This window comes from Microcaecilia unicolor, chromosome 2 (assembly GCF_901765095.1).
Source record: "Microcaecilia unicolor chromosome 2, aMicUni1.1, whole genome shotgun sequence".
Lineage (NCBI taxonomy): Eukaryota > Metazoa > Chordata > Amphibia > Gymnophiona > Siphonopidae > Microcaecilia > Microcaecilia unicolor.
In genome coordinates this window covers 354,726,284-354,743,854 of record NC_044032.1, presented here as the reverse complement: position 1 = coordinate 354,743,854, position 17,571 = coordinate 354,726,284, and the positions used below count along the sequence as shown (strand labels likewise).

Below are 17,571 nucleotides of genomic sequence, written 5' to 3'. Positions count from 1 at the left end.
TGCCAGAGAAGGCCCTGACTTCTGGAAAATGGGAGAGGGTTGCACTTGGCACATGAGGTCTGCATACCATAGTCAGTGAGACCAATCCAGAGCTACTAGCAAGACTAGATGAAGATGAGACGCAATCCTGGGATGGGGACCCACACCCCCCAGACACAGTCACATAGGAACGAGCCACAAGCCTCACCCAGTGGAAGCTAAGAAGTGTGAATGGGGAAAGCAGAGCCAAGCTCTGCATTCAACCTGGTCCAGTCCAAAGAATGGATAACCTGGGAGTGGCCCTTAGGGTCAGCCAAGCTGTGCAGCTGTGGCCAGCAGAGTGGGGAGCTAAGCCAGGGGACCAGGAGCACCAGACAGCATGACCTTCCATCTCCTGAAGTAAAGAAAATATCAGATCCTTCCCGGGAGCAATATCAGCTAATCCTGGTAAGATTACTGGTAAAGCTCAGTTTGTTTCTCTACCTCAATCTGCAGGTAGGAGGGGATAACACCCACTTGTGCAGAACAGTGAAGAAAGACACTAAGGAAACATTTTCACATGACTAATTGTTAAGCTTACCAAATTTTCTTTTTTTTCCCCCTAATGTACACATGCTGCTAGAGACTAATCACTGATCATTTATCATTGATAGATACAGGAGGGCAAAAGGGCAAGTTTCCCTACACTCCCTTTCAAGTGTTTCAATCTTGCTTTGGAGAAACCATCTTAGAGTGAGATTAGGAATACTTCAATTTCCATTCCCATTCAGTCTTCTCTGTGGAGACTGCCAGTGCCAAAGGTACCAGTTTTTGCCAGTTGATGTTTAAGTGATATTGAAGCATATTTTCAAAACACTTATGACTTACAAAGTTCTATAGTAACCTATGGAACTTTGTAAACTGCCCTGAGGCCAGTAACCCACTTCACTTACAACACTAAGAATACAATGCATAAAGCTTACCGTGTTAACGTTTGCTTTTGACTGGTAGTAGCCATACACATAAAACTTACAATGAAAACGTATATGTTCTCCTTACCCTTTGTCCTTTGCATGAACATCAGCACCATGCTGGAGAAGTAGCTGGACTATTCGAACTCGATTATAGCCTGCTGCAAGATGCAAGGGTGTTGACTGCAACAGACAACAAAAGAGAAGAGAAGAGCAGAGCTATCATCAAAAGATTTCTTTTCTCCATCAGCACACAATCAACAAGGTAGCCAGATAAAGAACTATCATCAATTTATGGAAAGCATTTTTTTTTCTCCATTAGCACACAATCAACAAGGTAGCCATGATAAGAGCTGTAGCAAGATTTATTGTACTGCAGAGCTGTCAAGGGGGAGCAATTTTAAAGAGGGATATTTTCAGCATGTGTTTCCCCAATTCTCAGGCCCTTGCTCCCCCTCCAGTTACTCTCCTCTACTGCCTCTATGTACTTTTTAAAATAAAACTTATTTCATTCAGAAGCTCACTCAGAGCAACCACATTCTCTCTCACTTTTTCTTAGTTTTGCTATCACAAACAATATGAGATATAAATATATATAATTATTGCTAGCTTTAGTGGTTCAGTGGAGTCTTGGAAAGAAGCTCATACCTTTCCAATCCACTTTGAAGAATACCAATTCAGAAAAAGCAGGCCATGCAGAAAGGAAATCGCATGTAAATGAGCTGCTCGTAAAAATAGCAAGCACCTCGGTAGGGAAACGCACCAGCGCATGTATGTAGCAGCTATTCACCAAGTATGGCTGCTATGCATATGCCCAGAACAGCCAGTTCTTCGTAAGAAAGAGATTATCTCCCAGGTCCTGTCCTGTCTCTAGTACTGAAGTCCCATTAAAGACAAACTGTATGGGCAGCCAGAGGCAACCCCCCCCCCCCCCCCCAAACCCTGTCTATAATTGGTTGAACTGCCAGAGGTACGCCCCTCCAAACCCCTCCTATAATTGGTTGCACAACGTTCTGTGGGCAGAGAGAGGCAGAGGAACTCTTTCTGCAGTGCTGATTGAGAGGACATTGTGAAACAAACTTTCACGTGTTTCTGTCTGCAAAGCGGGAGTAGGGAACATGAAGTTTTGTGAATGGCTAGGCTTTAATGAGGGCAGTGGTGGCAGTTTAAATGCCAAACAGCTCATTTAAATATATTAGCATAGGATTCCTGTTTTCTACTGCCCTGCACAGTAAAACGCCCTTACATCCCCTTTGTGCATCTCCCACTGAGTAACGGCTGGAACTAGTTAAAAAAGCACACATTGCTGGCCCAGTTTAATGCATCTCCCCCGAGAGTCACATATGGATGTGGTAATGAATGAAATCGTACCTGAAAAAGTGCAGATTATTCAAGCCAATAAAAAAGCTCCTTGGTTTTATTTAGAATTATGACTGCCACCACATGCACAGGAAACTGGAAAAAACATTATGGTGCAAACCTCACGAGGGAAAAAGCTGAGGTGATATCGGAGTTTGTCACAAAATGTTCTATATAATTTCGATTTGTTCTGTTACAATGTGAGCCACACTGAACTTGAACTTGTCTCAATAAAATGTGGAATACAAATGTCATAAATAAATAAATGAGGCTTTCACTGCAACCACAGCATTTTGGGTTTTTTTTTTTTTTTTTGAGAGACTGTTCCCACAATCTTGACCTATTGCCCCTGACACAGCCATTTTTATACTGGCGAAACATGGTCATTTTGGGTACTTTATGTTGAATACCTGGGAGCTTTTAATCTACTAATAAAGACACTGCTTTTTCACAAGGTCTGTCTCATTGTTTCATTTTCCGTATTGGATTTGGCGGACCAACTGCCTTGTTTTCTGACCGATAAATAAGACAAAAATACAAAAAAATACATGTTTGGTTGTTATTCTGCCTTCTGCCCCTATGATGTGTGTGCATTGCCTTGTTTTGAGTTTGTGGTTATTTCCTAGGCTGGTTGTCACTGCCCAAGGGTCCTTATAATCTGTGCTTTCATAGGTCAACCACTGCATATGACCCTCTACCTCCAATCACTGAAATCCTGGTAGACGTTTGCTTCAGTGCTATTCACTGTCCCAGGTGCTGCCTTATTGGTCCTTTGCCCCTTTGCCTTCTGGGTACGCCTGCTCCCCACTCCCTTCATGTGCATAGAAAAAGACAAGGTTCCATTTTTGCCTCAGCTCTGCAAGCAGGTTCTGTTTCTTGTCCCTTTCCATCCCCGGAAATACCATTGCCTTTTCACCGCTTATCTAACAGGTATTGAGCTGAAGCAAAGTGCTTGTTTATTTGCATTAAAAAAACAGCTGGAAACTAAGAGTTTGAGACTTCTGGAAAATGTTGAGTTGAAGTGGTTTATCTAACTGCTGAATACTGTATTGATGCAGTGTGGGAACAGTAGAGCTGCATAAAAGAATTTTTTTTAAAACAGAAAAGTTTAGAGATTATTGTTCAGCTAGAGTGGGTAAATTAGACAAAAAGGCTCCTCAAGTTATTCCAACTAGTTAATAAAAATAAAAGATTAAGGGATTCTCTAGTGTATTTGAAAAAAAAGACTGCTCACATGAATTAATGGCTAATACTCTAGCCTGACATATTTAACAAAAGATCTGCGAAACCAAGACAGCTAGAAAGATGTCACCAAATGGAACATAGATCTTTCTCTGCAACAGCCTTTCTTTAAATTTGTCACCTATGCCAAATATAGGTTAGATTCTGTTTTCAAAGGAAAGTGATTGTCACTCAACCACAGTCCTCAAGTATTCAGTTAAGGTTTGCCAAAAAAGTTTACTTACAGCGCTGGATGAATCACACAAACAGCAGTGCTAGAACCTTATCTGCCTCTTACATATCGAGATTCTTTTTATTGCTCATTAGGCCCATATGGGATGCCTCCCCTCTTCTCTCCTGTAACACGTCTAGTTATGGTCTGTGGAAAGGTTGGCTACACTGTAGGGCAGTGGTTCCCAAACCTGATCCTGGAGGGACCCCAGCCAGTCAGGTTTTCAGGATTTCCACAATGAATATTCATGAGAGAGATCTGCATGTGCTAGTTCCCCTGCAAGCAAATCTCTCATGAACATTCACTGTAGATATCCTGAAAAGCTGAATGGCTGGACTGCCTCCAGGACCAGGCTTGGGAACCACTGCCCTACAGTGTAGCCAACTTTTCCACGGACCATAACTAGACGTGTTACAGGAGAGAAGAGGGGAGGCATCCCATATGGGCCTAATGAGCAATAAAAAGAATCTCGATATGTAAGAGGCAGATAAGGTTCTAGCACTGCTGTTTGTGTGATTCATCCAGCGCTGTAAGTAAACTTTTTTGGCAAACCTTAACTGAATACTTGAGGACTGTGATTGAGTGACAATCACTTTCCTTTGAAAACAGAATCTAACCTATATTTGGCATAGGGGGTACTACCTGTTCATACTCAGTTATGTGCATAAGGCCTTCATTAGCCTAACTGAGGCCTATGAACCAAACTATGACGGCATCATATCTTTCCTGTCATGGACTACTAATGCGCTGCATAATGGACTTTGCCAAAGCCATGTTTGTGCAAAGACACCAAGTAGACCCTTGTTTATTGTTCTTTGGAGAGGAGGCACAGTCTAATGGTTAGTACAGTGGGCTGAGAACCTGGGCAAGTCACTTAATCCTCCATTACCCCAGGTACAAAATTTAGATTGTGAGGCCATTAGGGAGAAAATGTAACCACAAATAATACATGCAAACTGATTTGATTCTACCACAGAAAGGCAGTATATCAAATCCCATTACCCTTACTCTTTGTGTGATCATGAGGCCTGGGACGTTCCATATTTGGGGCCTATGTCCTTGGTCAGCAACACTGTATGCACACTGGTCTAAACCGGTCTGATACCACAGTCCATCCTGAGCTGTGTCTTGTCCATCAGCACCTTGGTTATTGCTCATAACCTTTTTATATGTACATCTCTCTCTCAGACTTTAGCCGAGACTTTCTGGCTTTACAGACACCTTTTTCTAATAGTTGTTACTTTACCATCCAAGATGTAATTCATCTAGGAACTCTAAATGAGTACTTGGGGGAACGGTTCGCCGGCTGAGGCCGGTTTCGTCAGCGTTGAAAACGTCAGGAGGCGCGTGCTCGTTCAGGATGGAAGGAAGAACCGACACCGCCCAATTTTCAGACCCCGAGTCGTCGGCATCTTGCCTCTCACCGTGCCGCTTCTCAAATGTAACACCGTTCCTTCTTTTCCACCTTTCCAGCCGCCCGACAGCGGCTTTGAACTCAGTTAGCCCGAGACGGCCGGCTAACCGGCCGGCTTTCTCCATGAGCGGCGGACCCCTTACAGGGAACTGTCTGCTCCCGACCCGTGAAAACCACCGGAGAGCTTCTTCAACCTCCTCAGCCGTCCCCACCCGCTTACGTTTCTGTCATTTCGCCGGAAGCCGGCGCTTCCGCTTCGAGACGCGCGGAATTTGACCGGGGTTCGCGCCACGTCCACAGGCGATAGATGCTCAGCTCTGCTCATTTTTTTAAAATTTCTTAAGCGCTTGCTTCCGTTCTTTCACAGGAGGTTAAAGTCTTACTTTCGCGTCGCTCCGCAGCACACCGTAGCTAGCCGCCTTTCCTTCGCACCCGTGCCAGCCGACGAGACTTCGGACCCCTCGGGGAGGGTCAGCGGAAGCATCGACCCCCGTGCTCTCGACGGCTCTTTGCAAAATGTCAGCAGTGTTGTTGGCTGGGAGCGATACCGCTTGCGGCCACCAGAGGGAGCCCGCCACGGAAGTCGGAAAGGGATCTTTTTTGCTTCCCTGCAGCCGGGCAGCAGTTCCACAGGGTCGGCTAGAAAAGCCGAGTCTCTTCCCCTCCGGGGGGGGGGGGGGGGGGGGGGGGGGGGGGAGGCCTGACTTTTCCTTCACACAGGTCGGAGAGGTTTCTCCGGATTACTATGTTGGTGGTGCTCGCCGCCAACCGGGGCACCTCGACCGAGAAGCCTGCCCGGGCTCAGAGGGAACTCCACGGGGCCGGGCCGGAAGGGAGTCGCCCGTTGGAAACGGCCGCGGAGGGCGCTCCGGGGCCACAGAAAGAACGGACCCGCACGGAAGTCGCCAGCAAGGGGAGAGAAGGTCCAAAATTCAGCCAGCCCTCGGAGAGCCACCCCCGGGCTCCCCGAGAGGGACCTGCCTGCCCCCCCCGGTGAGCGTCCACCGGGGGGGCGCTCCCCGGAAGCCCGAACGAGGGCTAGGGTCCTGGAAGGTCCCGAAAGTTAGCCCGCCTGCCCTCCTTTTTCTATATATCCTATATACATGACATTGTGCAGTTGGCTACAGCTGATGCAAGAGCCAGCTATGAAACATCAGCCTGGAGTCTAGTAGGTGAAACTTTCAACACCAAGGGAGCCAAGGACTCCTCTGTGTGCATCCTACGGGTCAGGTGAGAACAATGATTTCCTTCCTGTGGTCCAACGTAAAATAGAAAGTACTGCTAAGTTGCCAACTGTGATTCAATATCTTTGGTGTGTGGTTCCTTAGGTTACTGCCATTTTGGGGTTTTTTTTTTTTTTTTTTTAAGGAAATACTAAGATTGTGCCAGAAATAATTACTAATTATGCTTCTATTGCCACCTGTTTGCAAGTACTGTGATAACCTTTGCTGCTAATCATTGCCAACTGCTTTGCCATACCAATTTGCATACATTTTTACATTACCAATAAATTACTACATACGTCCACAACTGGGTCCTGTATGACCCTTACCAGTGTTACAAACTCTTAGGGCTACCTAGGTGAAAATCATCACCTGGACAAGAGAAAAAATCAATTATCCTGATTATAGATTATAATTTGACCCAAATGTGTCTCACTGGTATCTTAGGGAGAGTGGGCAAGAAGGACTTAACAGTAAGGAGGAGGAAATTACTGGGTCAAAAACAAAAAATTCTCCAGTCCTTAGTACTCCGTCCAGAATTGCTCCTTACCACATAGGTTCATTGCCATTTGTCTGGCGAGAGTCCCTTGAAGGGAATCTGGATGTCTCTCCTTTTAACCAGCTCTCCAAATGGGGGAGACATTCATCCATTCCTACTTTCTAAAGTCTTTGACCAGATCTCTGTCTATTTCTTTTGCCTGATTCAGAAGTCTATACTAAGAATATATGGACCAATGTCCCTGTTAAGAGGACCATATTCCTACTCTTACACACAACCCTCTGATGGCAGAATTATTTGATGAATTTCAGACCAGCAATTCTCCAATCGTTAGTGCCTTTATACCCTCTCTAATGATCCTAATTCAGAGACAATATATTAGAAGGAGAAATGTATTCATAGTTACTTGAGACCTGCTAGACCAGTCCAGAGAAGTGGACCGAATCCTCCTACCAGCAGATGGAGACAGAGATACTGAACTATTCCACTGACATCACTGGTATAAGGGCTGGTGCAACCTGGAATTCTCCAGAATGCCACTGCCAAAGCAGAACTAGGTCCAAATTACCACACCATTCAACATTAAATTCCCAAATGTCAATAAAATATATACAAAAGGGGGGCGTGTCAAGATGGCTGCCTAACCGGTCGGACGGTAGAGAGCTCTGAGCGTTTGGGGAGGAAATTTATTCTTCTTTTTCTAAAAATGTCTCATTCTAAAAGAAAGGGGAAGCTAAGGTTAGATCCTCAGCCTACCTTGACGTCTTCCCCAGCCCAAGCGTCTCTTGAGCGGTACTTCACCGTTTTTTCCAGGCTACAGAGGGAGGAGGATCCCATAGCGGGAGTTCCCGGAGAAGCGCGATCCCCGCTGGGAGAGGAAACCTCCCTTTCACCACCATCAACGCTGCTGATTCCTCCGTGTCCAGCGTCAACGGCGTCCCTGGAGGGAAACCCCACCGATCCCGGAAGTGTATTGGCAGGGGTAACCAGCGAGGACCCGGGCATGCAAAAATCGACTCTGAAGCCTGAAGGAACTTGGTTTCCTTCAGTGAAAAATCCGGAGGTGACACTGGAAACGATTGGGGTGATGTTGGACTGGATGAATACTACACTACAAAAAACTTCAGGTGATGTGCTAAATTTAAATGCCAAGTTTGACGAGCTAAAAGTAACTGTTGAATCTGTTAAAGAGAACTTAACAAAGCAAGTGGCTAATCTTGGAAAAGAAGTAGAATCGTTTAAGGAGTTTAAGACTATGTTTGTCAAAGATAACATGGATATGAGAAGAAAAATTGAACAATTAGAGAACTATAACAGACGGCTTAATCTCAGTCTGTTAAATTTTCCTAAGCTATCAGGGGTAACCCTGATAGATACATTTAGAAGATATCTGAATGAGATTCTCAAAATTCCCCTGGATGCTATTCCTCCAGTGAACAAAATTTATTTTATTCCTAAACCAAAAGGGGAACTGCGAGGAACTGAAAATATTACTCCGGACCTAAAAAATATCTCTGACATTTTGGAACAATCCTCAGAAATACTTGATAGAGCTACATTGTTGATTTCTTTTGTATTTGAACAGGACTATAATAACATATTAAGACTACATTTTCGCAATGTTAAGGCTCAATTCTGTGGATCTAAGGTCTGGATTTATCCAGACGTGACTAAACAAACACAACAAAAAAGAAAAGCATTTCTTGCTTTGAAGCAGAAGACAATTGATATTGGTGGATCTTTCTTTTTGGCATATCCATCTAAATGTGTAGTTAAGTTAGGTCAGAACAAATATACTTTCTTTTCACCGAAACAACTGAAATCGTTTCTAGATATGAAACAGTTGAATTAATATAATAACCTGGAGCATAAGACAGCTTTTACTTAACAATATTGTTTAATTTTTCTTTTTGAAACTTCTCTATCACTCCCCCCTCACTACTGGGGTCTAAGAAAGGCTAAACTATTCTCTGTCTTAAATGTATAATTATTCCCTAATCTTCTTGTCCATTGTAAGATTTTTCTTTTTGAAGTTTTTCCTTATTTACTGGTAAAACTCTGGATGAGAATGTTATGATGTATATTATTTGCCTGTGTTTCTTGCAAGGATTACCTTGTTAAATGTATAGTAAAATTATTTAAAAAAAAAAAAAAAATATATATATATATATATACAAAAATCTGAAAAAGAGCAACAGTGGGCTGAGCTTGAAAGAAATTCTCATGCTGTAGTCTTCCAGGGCAGGCCCTGGACTGGTCTAGCAGGACTCCAGGGAAAAAAAATTAATGGGTACAAATAAATTTCACCTTCCTTTTGGTTCCTGCCAAACCAGTCCAGGCAAGTAGGATGTACCGAAGGAATACCCTACTGGCTGGAGGAGGACAAGACCCCTTGAAATCACAAGCACATCATTCCTGTACTGTTTCACAAAGGAATGAAGAGATAACCAAGTTATCGTCCTACAGATGTCCTTTGGCACCACTGCCCAGGCCTCTGCCAAGGAGGCTAACACTGCTTAGGTAGAGTGGGCCTTTAGGTCCCCTGGAATCACCTTTCTTTGCATGACACAGGCTGACTCAGTGGCAGCTTTAATCCCTGAAAGAGAATAAATAAGTGATCATAAAGCTGAAAGGGACCAGTCACTTCTAATAACCAGAGAGGGGCTTGTTACTTTTTAAAAGTACTTAAGTAAAAAGTAAAAGTGCTGGCTTCAAAAGTAGTTAAGTAAAAGTAGAAAGTCTTATCCAAAAAAAAATATTTTAAGTAAAATTAATAAAGTGCAGTTCTTAAAACTACCTTTTTACTACAAAGTTAAAAAGTATTCTTAACAAGCTGGACCACAGAATCTAATGTGTTTACAAGCTAACTTCCAGGGGGGGTCACACAAGGTCCTTCCTAGACAAAAACAACACCCTGAACATTACAGTCGGCAAAACATTTATATACCTATTGGAGAAAAAAAAAAACAAGCTGGATTAGTACAGATCAGTCCTACACAAACACCTGATGCTAACAGAATGCCCAGCCTTTTTCACATATGAACGGAGGTAGCCCCTTATGAAGTATAGAATAAGTAATCACAAAGTAAAAATAGAAATACGTAGACAAAAATTATACTGAACCCCAAGAAATAATACATACAGTGCAAAACCAAAGAGGGACTTTTTATATATCATGTCAATTTACTGATTTATAATAGTTTTGTTTATTTTCTTTTAACGGGACCTCCATCCACGTTTTCCAGCCTGTCTCCCTGCATGCGCACACACACACTCACACCAACGTTTTCCCCAGCCTCCCACGCCTTATTAGACAGTGAGCCCTCTGTGGATAAGGAAATACCTAGTGTACCTGGCTACAACTCACCTTGAGCTACTACTGAAAAAGGTGTGAGCTAAATCCAAATAAATAAAAGTTACTACCTTAAGTAAAAGCTTAAAATGAGTTTGTAAAACCAAAGGAAGTGGGGTGGGCTGTCTTTTACCCAGCATGACATCAGCAAATAAAGAGCGCGGGGGGGGGGGGGGGGGGGGGGCAGAGATTGGTTTATTTAGCACTGCCAACCAAAACGATGTTTGCTTCCTCTATGTAAAACTGTTTTTAAGATGATGAACTTGTGTGAATGGCTCTTAGGTTACCAGAGCTTGGATTTCTCATACTCTTCTCATAGAGGTAACAGCTACTAAGGAAAAACTCTTTCTATGTAGGATTCTTCAGAGACGCACATGCTAGTGGTTCAAATAGTGACTACATAAGGGAAATTAAACAAGATTACATTCAGGTTCAATTTTATAATCGATAAATTGCAAAATCATAGCAAAATAACTAAGCAGTTTACAATTCAAAATAATGAAGAAAACAACAAAGCAATAAGACAAAAGGAAAATACACGAAGAAAAAATAAAGTTACAATCCATAATTAAAGGAATAGGTGGGGCTGGAGAGGAGAAAAGGAATTTTGCCATCTGCTAGAAACAAGGCATCTGCATTGAAGAAAATGCAAGTCACAAGGAACAAGAGCATCCCCAGTGATAGCTTTGATATGAAATAGAGTCCTACTCACCGGCTGGAGCTAGCTGAACTTGGCTAGTTTCCTTGGGGCAGGAAAGAACTCCACTTTTTTTTTTTAATGGCAGCAGTGACTGCTGCTTGAAGTCACGGCAACCATTTTGAATAAGCAGTAGCATCGAAAACAGCGGCAACAGGCAGTAGAGAGTAGGTTTCTTTCCAGCCTTGAAGAGGCCACTAGACCACAAGAGTGAATTAAGATAGGCTCAGGGAGGGCACCCTCAGGCTCCCAGGGGAGGGGAGGGGAAGGGTAGCTGGATAGGGCAAGCGCTCCCCGAGGCTCAGGGGGACAGGGTGGGGGGCAAGGCGAGGGGCACCTTGAGGCTCGGGGGTGGGGCAGAGCATGCACACGCTTGCATCTGATTGGGCCAGTAGTTTCGACCCCAGCTCAGCTATTTTTGGGACCAGGACTTCAGACCCAATCAGCTGCAAACAGAGGGCTAGAAAATACTTAAATAAAAAAAAAAAACCTTTATTGACTTGTACTTCATTACAAAGAACAAACGCACAGCTTACTTTTAATGAGTTACAGTAAAAAGTATTGGGAAAAAATGTAACTCATTACAAGTAAAAGTCTGCCATTTGTACTTAAGAACTGTAACAAAGTCCAAGTACTTCATTACTACCCATCTCTGCCAATAATGGATCGGCACTCTCTGCACATCTGACCTGGCTGACAAAATACAACTGCATCAGGTGCACTATCTGAAGCCACTAATCTCCTTTATATTTTAGGACATCAGTAGAAAAATAGTTATTGCAGAATCAATGTAGCAATACCAGTACAGGCTGCAGCCAATGCAAAGATCAAGAACATTTTAGAAATAAGATTTTTAAAAACCCAACAGGAAACTGACAAAAGTCAGGTGACAAGAAAAAAGTACTAAACACTGAAAAAACATGAGCATTGGATTCTATGGGAAATGAAAAAGTGAGTGGTTCTACAGAGTGCTGGTGTAGGAAGTCCGATACATGCCCTTATAGCCACCTCTGCAAACACTGTTCTGGTCTCAGATTTTACTAGATGATATCACACACTTAGAAGGGCTCATACATCCACTTAGAGTGTGCAAGGCAAAATGGGTGATATGAAATTCTAGAAGTCCTAACCCAAAGAGACAACCACATAGCTGGGTTTATCTGACAGACTGCAATAACTGTTATATATTATTACATAGAAAACTACAAGCTCAGTAAATTAGCTAGACATTCTAGCAGAACCTTGGGCCTTCCCCCTGCAAGGCTGAAGTCTAAGCAATATCAACAGTGCTATTGTCAGCTCTTTACATGATCACAAGCTTTGTACATACAGAACATAAGGGAAGAATGCTGAGTGGAACTAAGTGGATAATTCAGTATGCTTATTTGCCTAGAACAGTAGTATACAAATGAAGACAATAAATCATCCTGGATAAAGAGAGACCTTACAGGCATACTAAGAGGCTAGTAGCTGGAAAATATCCTTGCAGCGTGGACAGAAAAAACTAAATAGACAGAATAGGCTTCTTGGGCCCTCTGCTGTCATCTACTATGCTACTAGTACCAAACTATGGGTAAATACCCCTCCCTAGCAATGCTATATGATGGTCCGTTGAAAGGGTCAATTCCAGATATCTATCAATTTGTTTCCCCCTTTCTTCATGGATGAGTATTATGTATATCTTTCTAGGTAAGGTTTACTTCATAAGTATTATGCCTTGTATTACAGTACGCAGCCAGATGCACGTGCTAATTTTACTAAGTACAAATTAACATCAATAATTGGTTTTTGGCACCAAATTATTGATACTTAAGGGCTTCTTACCCAATTTGAACACATATCTTTGGCGTGCACACAAATCTGATTGAGCAAATCTGGGGTATAGAATCCGAGGGCTAATTATTAGCTATGTAGATTTGGCAGTCAGCAATAAGGGGCAAGTTTACTATTTTGCATCTGCCAGGAATTTCTAGGGATCTGGACTAACCACTGTTAGGGAATGGATGACCAGCTCAGTGGACCTTTGATCCAACACTAGCATGTGAAGGAGCAGCCTAATGGTCAGTTAAGTGGGCTAAGAACCTGAGGGAACTGTGTTCAATTCCCACTGCAGCTCCTTCTGACCCTGGCAAGTCATGTAACCATCCACTTCCCCAAGAACAAAAACTTAAGATTATGAGCCCACTACGGACAGAGTAAGTATCTGCATATAATATATGTAAACCACTTCTTTGTACCAGAGCAAAATGGAATATCGAATCCATGACCCTTTACCTCTTATGTTCCTATGATTGTCAACCTTGAATAACGGCTAAAATCAGCTGAAAAGCTGCTGTAGTCTGTTTCCATCAGATGCACATTCAGCTTATTAAAATTCCAAAAGCTATAGCTATTGTTTACTCTGTAGCACTCAAAAGGTAAGTTCCTACAATAGTACAGGTGTTTTTCTGTAAGGGAGTAAGGCAAGCAAAATCTTTTAGGAGGCTCCCAAAGGAATGAAGAAGGTAATGAAACCGATCTTAGTATGGCTCCATGTTGAACCATCATCTACATGGAAGTTAAGTTACAGCCACAACCTGGTTTTCAGTCAAACAGAGGCCTTAATATTCAACTTATTCTAATGGAATGTCTTGCTGAGCTTTATACTTCTGAACGATTTTGGCTTTCTGGTAAGCAGAAAAATAAGCATCGCTGCTACATAAATAAAAAATCCTAAAAGGAGACTGGGCTGTTTCAAAATTATGAGTCAACTAAGCAGACTTGATACAGGTGAAAGCACATCAGAACTGTAAATCTGTACAAAAAATTACCACCAAGATGAATCATACCTTCATAGTAATTTTCTGTTCAGATACACTTCTGCAATGAATGACTGGTAGTACTGTGGAATGTTTTGTTGAAGCAAGAAAGATTAGATGCACTGATATTAATCCATCTTGTAAATATTACATTTGTTCCATTATTGGAATTTTCATCCTAATACTGGAAAGAAAATCTCATATACATAATTCATTTTTACCTGATGGGTTAATACTAAAGAGCCAGGTCTTTCTGCAAACATGAATTCTGCTCAGTCTTGCAGCCTCAGCATTTTTGGCCTTGACCTATACTATTAGTTTAGCAGGTACAATAACTAGTTTTACCAAAGAGTACTATGACCATGTATAATTCCTTTACTTACTCCTCTGTTTACTAAGCCGCATGCATGCAATGAAGTTAGAAAGAAGTGCTTTTAAAACGAATCAGAGAAAATATTTCTTCACTCAACGTGTAATTAAACTCTGAGATTCATTGCCAGCGAATGTAGTAAAAGCAGTTAGCATGTGGAGAGGTTATACACACATAAATATCTTGAATTAAGAAGACTGAACATTTCCGCATTCTGATGAAGGTGGATTATTTGATTTCTTGATCACCATAGCTTTGAAACTGATCATTTCTCACTGGAAAGATAACACTCAACTTAACATCTATATTTGATGGAATTGGATACTTTTATACAAAAAAAATACGAACAAGCTCTTCAGTTTCATTCTTCCGGTTTACCAGCAACAAAGGTTTCTTAAGTATGACTATAAGCAACTACAGCATCTTTGTTTACAGCATGTTATGTTGCAATTGTTACTGTATTGATACTTTGTATAAATACAAGTTAAAACTAATAAAAAGAACTTAAAAAAAAATAAAAGACTGAGAAATGAGACCAAGAAATAAAACAAAGGAAGGAAAAGATTTATATTAGCACTAGTTCTTTATGAAATAATTTTTGAGAAATCATTTAAAAAAAGAAAAAAGTTTTTAAATATCTAACACCTTTCCACATTTCTTTGTAGGAGGAAGAGGACTCTAAAAAAAACAATATCCAGGACTTAATGGAGCCAATATCCAAATTACACCACTGAATTTGGCACAAAGATCAAAATAAGAACACAAAATCAATATTCTATATTACTACATGTCAGCATATAATAGTTGTTCTAGACATGTCATGATATTTTTAAATTGAAAGAAATACAGATTAACACTGGAATTAAATGTTTGCATTTTGGCATCAATAAATTGCTCATAGGTTTAATAATTTAATATTGAAGGCAATGGTTTATTATTCTATTCCTATATTTAACTTCAATATGCCACAGTTATATAGCTTTTGAAATTTTAATAAGCATACTTAAGTACTCATAAATTTTATAGTGAACAGCATCTTCTGATCAGTGGTTTTATTTGCTTGATGATACTTGTGTTTCTATAAAGACACACATAAAAGACTATACTCTCTTAAGGGAAGAAACTATCTAATGAAGACGAACAAAAACAAGCAGAAGGTTCTTACTTAAAAATGGGAAAGTCATTATAGAGAGTATCTGAAGGCAATAGCTGTGGATAAAGTTGAAAGAATAAGTATATTAGGAGTTAAAGAATGGCCAGGGGAGTGGGAGAGGTATTTTTTGTAATATATGCATGATGAACATTAAAGTTTGGAAGCTGAAAGTAGATCCCCTTTTCCCTCCCCTCCCCCTTATTTTTGTGCTCCTTTTTGTGAAGCATTTCTCCCATCCTCACTGTGGCAGCGGGGATGTTAGTCTCATCCCTCCCTACTCTTCCTTTTCTGTTTCATTGATGGCAACCTGAAAAGCATGCAGTGGTAATTATGGACCTACAGCAGTATAGTACATGTACAATCCACATAAAGCAAAGAATACCTGCTGGTATTCTAAAAGACAGCAGGCTTCACATTCTCACGAGAGGGTAGACGCCGATCCGCATCTTCTGGTCCGGCATTTATGCCCAAGTAAAAAAAACAGAGCTTTGTGAAGCGTGAGCTATGCTCCACTGCGCATGCGCGAGTGCCTTCCCGCCCGCCATGAGAACGTTGCCCTTTCAGTTTAATTGTAAAGCAAAATAAGAAAAATAAAATAATGAAAAAGACAACTCCAAGGGGAGTTGGGCAGGATTGTGAGAATATGAAGTCAGAGAACACCTGCTACAAGTAAGTATCTTTACTTTCTTCGAGGACAAGCAGGCTCTCATTCTCACATATGGGGAATCCCTAGCATCCAGGCTCACCCAAAACAACAAACAGTGGTCAACTAGGCCTCGCAATAATGAGGACATAACACAGATTAACCTGAAACTATAAACAATCTGAATGACAGTGCAGCCTGGAACAGAATAAAACGGGCCTAGGTGGGTAGAGTTAGATTCTAGAGCCCAAACAGATTCTGCAACACTGACTGCCCAAACGAACTATTGCGTCGGGTATGCTGCTCAAGGCACTAATGACATGTGAATGTGTGGACTGAAGACCACGTTGTAGCCTTGCAAATTTCATCATTGGAGGCTGACCTCAAGTGGGCTACTGATGCAGCCATTGCTTTGACACTGTGAGCCATGACATGAACCTCTAGGGCCAGCCAAGCCTGAGCATAAGTGAAGGAAATGCAATCTGCCAGCCAATTAGAAATTGTGCGTTTCCCCAATGGTGACCCCATCCTGTTGAGCTCAAAAGAAACAAAAAGCCGGCGGACTGTCTGTGGGGCCTTGTCAGCTCCATGTAATAGGCCAATGCTCTCTTGCAGTCCAAGGTGTGCAAACTGCTTTTCACCAGGATGGGCATGAGGTCGGGGAAAGAATGTTGGCAAGACAATCAATTGGTTCAGATGGAACTCAGACTCGACCTTCGGCAGGTGCGTGCGGAGGACTACTCTGTTGTGATGAAACTTAGTATAAGATGCACCCTATAGCTCACTGACCCTACGAGCTGAAGTAACAGCCACCAAGAAAATGGCCTTCCGGTCAAGTACTTCAGATGGCAGGAGTTCAGTGGCTCAAAAGGAGCTTTCATCAGCTGGATGAGAATGACGCTGAGATCCCATGACACTGGAGAAAGTTTGACAGGGGGCTTTGACAAAAGCAAACTTCTCATGAAGCGAACAACTAAAGGCTGCCCAGGGATAGACTTACCTTCTACATGTTGATGAAAAGCACTAACTGCTCTAAGGTGAACCCTTATGGGTTGACCTGACTCTGACAAGTGCAGAAGGTACTCAAGCAGGGTCCATGTAGGACAAGTAAGAGGATTTAGGGCCCTGCTGTCACACCAGACGGCAAACCTCCTCCAGTTAAACAAATAACACCTCTTAGTGAAATCTTTCCCGGAAGCCAGCAAGACTCGGGAGACACCCTCCAAAAGACCCAAGGAAGTGAATTCTAAGCCCTCAGCATCCAAGCTGTAAGAGCCACAAACTGGCGGTTGGGATGCAGAAGTGACCCCTCATTCTGAGTGATGAGGGTCAGAAAACACTCCAATACCTAGAATTATCTTCCAGAATTAGAGGGAACCAAATCTGTCTCGGCCAGTAAAGCAAAATCAGAATCACGGTTCCGCGATCTTGCTTGAGTTTCAACAAAGTCTTTCTTACTACAGGTATTGGTGGATAAGCATACAGGAGACCTGCCCCCCAACTGAGGAGGAAGACATCCGATGCTAGTCTGTCATGGGCCTGAAGCCTGGAACAGAACTGGGGGACCTTGTGGTTGATTTGAGTGGCAAAAAGATCCACCGAGAGGGTGCCCCACACTTGGAAGATCTTAACCCATGCCCATGCGGAGAGACTACTACTACTAATCATCATTTCTAAAGCG

The 17,571-nt window shown here is 42.2% G+C and overlaps 1 protein-coding gene across 1 annotated transcript in view; it reads right to left on the bottom strand.

The window, feature by feature from the left end:
• Window positions 1-17,571, bottom strand: part of TNKS (tankyrase) — a 505,381-nt gene that overhangs the window by 290,732 nt on the left and 197,078 nt on the right. The window contains exon 6 of the mRNA XM_030194488.1: window positions 1,018-1,112. Coding sequence (XP_030050348.1) covers window positions 1,018-1,112 — 95 coding nt within the window. The remainder of the gene's footprint in view (window positions 1-1,017; window positions 1,113-17,571) is intronic.